This window comes from Lepeophtheirus salmonis, chromosome 14 (assembly GCF_016086655.4).
Source record: "Lepeophtheirus salmonis chromosome 14, UVic_Lsal_1.4, whole genome shotgun sequence".
Taxonomy (NCBI): domain Eukaryota; kingdom Metazoa; phylum Arthropoda; class Copepoda; order Siphonostomatoida; family Caligidae; genus Lepeophtheirus; species Lepeophtheirus salmonis.
Genome location: NC_052144.2, coordinates 12,431,493 through 12,437,434, shown reverse-complemented (window position 1 = coordinate 12,437,434; position 5,942 = coordinate 12,431,493). Strand labels below are relative to the sequence as shown.

The 5,942-nt window shown below is 29.6% G+C and overlaps 1 protein-coding gene across 1 annotated transcript; it reads right to left on the bottom strand.

Annotated features, from left to right (window-relative positions):
• Nucleotides 1-3,187: 3,187 nt before the first annotated feature.
• LOC121129602 (uncharacterized) lies at nucleotides 3,188-5,302 on the bottom strand. The gene has a single exon (XM_040725329.2). The coding sequence runs from the start codon at nucleotides 5,237-5,239 to the stop codon at nucleotides 4,241-4,243; it is 999 nt and encodes a 332-aa protein (XP_040581263.1). The 5' UTR covers nucleotides 5,240-5,302; the 3' UTR covers nucleotides 3,188-4,240.
• Between the last annotated feature and the right edge of the window lie 640 nt (nucleotides 5,303-5,942).

Sequence of the window (5,942 nt, the reverse complement as noted above, 5' to 3'; positions counted from 1 at the left end):
GGTTCTTATGTATATCCCATTTGTACACGACATGCATTACTGTAATTTTTATTCCCTCACAACTCCTTAAATATCACCTTACTTATCTTATCGAAAAATTACTCATGTGGGGGTCTTATAGCAAAATGTTCACAGCTATACAAAAGACACTTTTTAAAGGACATGATAAATCTTTGAAAATACAAAACAAAAATACATTGATATAGTTTTTTTACAACTTCTAACTGAGTCAAATATAGTAGGGATTGAGTATTTTTAGTTCTTGGATATTCAAACCTAAGAACTTTGTCTTGTCCCCAAAGTAGTGTGAACCTTGTCCTGCCTCAATGTTATCATTTAATTCAAATGGACTGTCAAAAGTTAAATATATATTTTTGATTTCCTTATTTTAGTTATTAATATACCCAATTTTATTTAGTGGTGCCAGGCTAGCTGATTTTTGAATTTTATAGCTGGAAAAAAATATCATTTAGCTGATAGTTGGAAACCTTAGAAGATCATTGCAATAGCCTAGCCTATTTTTAGTAATGTATGAAACAGAAATAAACAATTATATGTTCAAATTTGGGGATGTTTATTCACAACGTTGAAATTAAAAGTTTCCTTATAATACATAGCTCACAGTTCACTCACAGTAAACCTTATAGAAGGTTATTTTAGTCGACATACTAGAACAAGGATTACTCTACACATATAACCAAGACTAACTTTTTTCGGGGTTTTTTTTGACCAACTAAAGGCTATTTTTAGAGTAGAATTGAAATGAAACAACTGTGCAATGATTTTTTTTTCGTTGATTGATTAATTTTATATTAACATACTTAGCCCCAGATTATGCATGATTTTACCTTCTATGGTCCAAACTATTTGTTATGTATTTCATATTTCCTTTCATATTTTTATCTTCTTGTATATTCGTTTATGTATTAAAGTACTATGTTTTACGTATAATAAATAGTCTCGTATTTTGTAAATATATTAGAGTATAGTTAGAATACACATGATCTTATAAACAGTGTAGTCTTATTCCTCCACGCCATTTCTTCTTCTCATTTGTCTCTCCGTCATCCTGGATCTCTCCTACTATATATGAGATTGTGTCTCTCCCTCGTCAAGACACAACACTATTAGAATTATTTTGAGCACCCCACTGAAACCTTTAAAAATAATATATTAAGGAGTCTTAAAAACCTAATACCCTCAAGTTATAAACCATAAAATATATTTAGCCAATTTTTTAGCCGGTTGTTGTTAAAAATAGTCGATTTAAAAGACGCTAAAGCCGATTTTACTTTAACCCTTGCTTTTTTTTCCTCAGATCTAATCATTCATAATTTTTTACGGTATAAATTATAATTGAAAGTTCCATGGAACATAAAAAAACCCCTAATTTCTTTCTTTTTCTTTCCATATATCTGACTTATTTTTATTTGATCGAAAATTAGTATATGATCTTTTCAAACACAAGTTAACTACCTTTCACAGTCTATAGTGACAAAATTGTATAGAATTTCATAATTCTACCAGATGATTTAGAAGTATAACTGTATAACTCTTTAAAAAATAGCTACTTAGCTAATTTTATAATGTATTACCCATCTTCTTAATCTAAAAATGTTTTATTTGTTTATTAGCTATGTCGAGGGATTGTAAAATGTATCTGATTGTTCATTTGTTAAATATGGGTAGATTAATATTTTATCATCACTGCTGGTATATAAAGAAAATGAAAGGGAAAAATGACATGGTAACTCTGACAATTTGAAGAATGGTTGGGAAGAGAGCAGCTTAGTAGTCATGAAATTTTATCAGAATTGCTGAAACAGATATTAGAGAAATACAATCCCACTCTATATGTTGCAAGGGCAAAGGTAGGAGTTAGTCCAATGTGGATCCTCAATTAATATCTGAGTTCAACAATAGTCTACAATTATAGCACCACAACAAATCCCTACACTACTTTTGCTTAATTTATATTAAAATGTTCTTATCCAAAGAATTAAAAAAATTATTGATATCTTTGAAAAATAAATAAAAATCCTATTCAGATAGCCAACTACTAAAAATCTCACACACAAGCAAATGCTTACAACTCTTGACATAGGTATTATCAATTTATTGAAAGTAATAGGACCTTCATGTTAGACTATAAGGCTTATTCGATTATTATAACTGTAATTAATTATATCTATGAAAGAAACAGCTTATATAATGTCATTAATTACTATGGAACTCAGTTGAAAGTATTATCTTTCGTACGCCTGATCAATGAACAGAAATGACAGTTTAATTGATTGATTCCAAGCATATTATTCATATAAATGCTTTAATAAAAAATAAAAGCGTATGTCAAGTTTTATGGAAAGTATAAAAAATCTTCCTGTGTTCACTGGTGGAATTGATCTTATGACACAATTTTTTACAATTGAATAAAATGATAACCAATTAAGGACACCACAAATACTTAAACCTACACCTTTTTTTTTTTGACAAAAATTTATTATCAAAAGTCAACAAAAAGTGATTCAATTAGATAACTGTTCATTTTAAAGATTTAATAGAAATACCCCTAACAAATATGCTTGCAAACCGACTCAATCAAAATTGTTGAGACTGACGAAGACGATCTATCTTTTTGTTCGATAGGATGAAAATTGTTGATTTCTTTCTTAAAAAAAGTCATGCAACTTTTTGTTATCATTGTACATCCATTGAATCCCTGGCAGTTTCGAATTTAATATAAGTGGAGTTTTTGTTTTAATTTCTTTTTATGTGATTTTTATACCCACTCATCAAAAATAATGGTTTAAATGAATATCTCCATAAACTTCCCTGTTAACAATATCCTCTTGGTTTATTTTCAAACCTTTTGGAATATTTATATTAAGAAATAATGAGAGGCTTTCATAGAAACAAAAAAACCTGAAGTATTTCAAATAATGACAATACAATTTCCTCGATATTATTTTTTTTTTTCTGGGATATTTGATTGTACAGGTGTATAGAAAAAATCCTTAAAAAAGGTGTTGCTTATATAGGAATGTAGGAATGATTGCCATTCATTTTATCAGAAATATTTATGGTATAAACTACCATCAAATGACGGATAAATTTTCTATTTTTTCTCATTACTCATTAAAACTAAAACTTGCAAAAATTTCTTAATACCTGGTCAAATGGACCGCTACTTTCAAATCATGTTTATTAGTATATATACAAAGGATGTAATTACATTGTATTATTATAAACATATAAACATTACTTGCTTGTAACGATTTAATATCACAAAATAACAAATCAATTTGACCAAATCTTAGAGAGCAACAAATCCTCATAATAAATACAGAAAAAATAAATTAAAATTACAATTAACAGCCTAAATTAACTGATGTAGTTTTTTTCATATATTCTTAAGTATAGTATTAAGTATAAGACGGTTTCAGGTAAAATGTTTTATATCTTCAGATATAAGAAGTTATTTTCTATGATATCGGAGCACATAAAAGTTATTGGCTTTATGAAAACGTCCTTAGGATATAAAGTTAAGATAAGATTAACTAAATATGATTTTAATAAGAAAAAATGGTAATTTTGGCCGTTTTCGCTGTTGTAGTAAAAGTACATCCTAAAGAATACATTCTTTAAACTTAAATGGATTAAAATTATCACCCTAATCAAGTTTTTGGTTGCATTACTTTAATGACTAAAAACGTTTGGTCACAATGTGCTTTCTAAATTTTAAATTCATTATTTAAATAATGAGGAAAATATATCCTTTTAACATAAATATATTATATATAAAATTGTATATTTGATAAAATGTATAAAAAATAATACAACACAGAATAAAAATCAACATTTGAGCATATTTTACATAAACATATTCCTCAGAAAAATCATCAATCAACACATTTAATGCACCATTTTTTTTTGTTAAAAAAATACTTGATATTTTTGCATTTTATTCTTTGGACTAGGTGTTTTTATAAAAACTTTTTTGAGTATGTGTCAACTTGTGCAATTAGTAAATAGAGTTGAGCAATGGTCATAGATGGAGGAAAACAATCAAATACAATAACTTTAAAATAAAGGAAAATAACATTTTAATTTGTAGCACCCTTGTTGGATACTAACAGATAGAATACAAAAAATCGAAGGAACTCGGATAGGCAAAAAAAAAATAATACAAAGTGAAAAAAGAAGGATAAAAACGAGCAAAAAAAATGTAAACCAATTAGCTTCAAAAGAATAGATTTTCAAACGGATCCTCGTGGCTAAAGTCCACCAGCCCTTCTGATATGGATTCAAAGCTTGAATTGAGATCGTTGAAAAGGTTGGGCTCTTCCTCTGGGATTTTGTCTGACACAGGTCTACTGCTATTACTGTTATTCTGGCTACTATTACTACTAAGAAATTCAGATAAATTAAGAGTTGTTGTCTTATTGGCAAGGACACGCGTGCTGTTGCTGAGTAGTTGTTGCGTTGTGAGTGAAATGTCTTTATTGATTATTTTATTATAAAACGTAGGGAAGTCAAGAGTAGATGTGAGCTCTGTCCAGTCAGGGTATCGATCTTCTTCCTCTTCCATAATTCCAGAGTCTTCCGATGCTTCTCCTACTGGACTTGGAGGTGTGCTGTCCGTTTGGAGAAGTAGTTGAGATGGATCACTGGATTTTGCAGTGGTGTTCTCATCATTTTTAATGGGTCCACGGATGATGGATGTTCCGTAGACTTGTACGCCAGGATCTCCAGTGTCTAAAATTGACTCCAAAGCACGGATATAATTGATGGCGACATGAAGGATATTAATTTTTGTCATTTTCTCGCAGCGATTTTTTCCACTCGTAGGGGATGGCATCTTTTCACGGAGTTTTTCAAATGCTACATTGATTTCTCCCATACGCTGGCGTTCACGTTGATTGGCAGTTCTTCTACGGTATTTTGACATTGGTACAGGCTTTGGTCTAGGTTTTGGACCACGTTTACGAGGTTGTCCCTTACGTGACTCTGTTTCAATTCGCTTTTGAATGGAACAGGCGCGGAGAGTGTATTTTCCATTGGAGTCGTCATTCTTTTTGGAAAAATGTTGACGTTTGAGAGGATTGTTATTGTTACTGTCAGAGCGATGATAATAGTCACGAAGAACTTGTTTATTTTCTTTTTTAGGTCCAAGGACTGAGGAAGAGTTACTAGAAGGAAGCTTCCAATTTATTTGTAAGGCGTCACACATTTTAATCATAAATATTTTATTTTTTTGTGTCTTGACTTGTTTCACCTTTGAAACCTTATCTGAAACTAACAATACGACGTTGATTCATTTTGGCGTTCAAAGTTATTTTTTCTCTTCGTGAACCCCCTCCTATTCTATAAGTCAAGACGCTACCGCTTCTTAAGAAGAAAATTTTATGTACGTGTGTATTCAGCGGTGAGACGATAATCAAATAGCGGTTTTTGTTGAAGCGCTCGCTAAGGAAAAAAATATATCATATATTTCGTTTCTCTATTGCGGCAAATAGCCGCAAAAAAAGTTATTGAACTAATTTAACAAAATTTGGTAAGAAATACTTCCAAGTAATTTTAATTTTAATAATTGTCTTTAAAGCCTCATGTTACACTTGTTTGTCACTTATACCTATATATTTTTTCATTCAATATTTTTTTTTGGTCAAATTGTCTTTTAAGATCATCCTACACAAATGAATAAAATAATTTGATTCTATTTATGAATAAGGTTGCTTCAATTATTACTGTAGGCACACCAAAAGTAAAATATAAGTGGTTGGTAATTCCTGTGAAGATCCATTTTGATTTTTAAATTCAAACAGTTTAAAAAAGTAAAACATTTCATTTAACAATTCAAATTCAAATATAAACATAAATAATATTTAACAATAATTTATGAACTTTTTAAATTTAGTAAGTGTGCAGTTGCAAATTGTGTA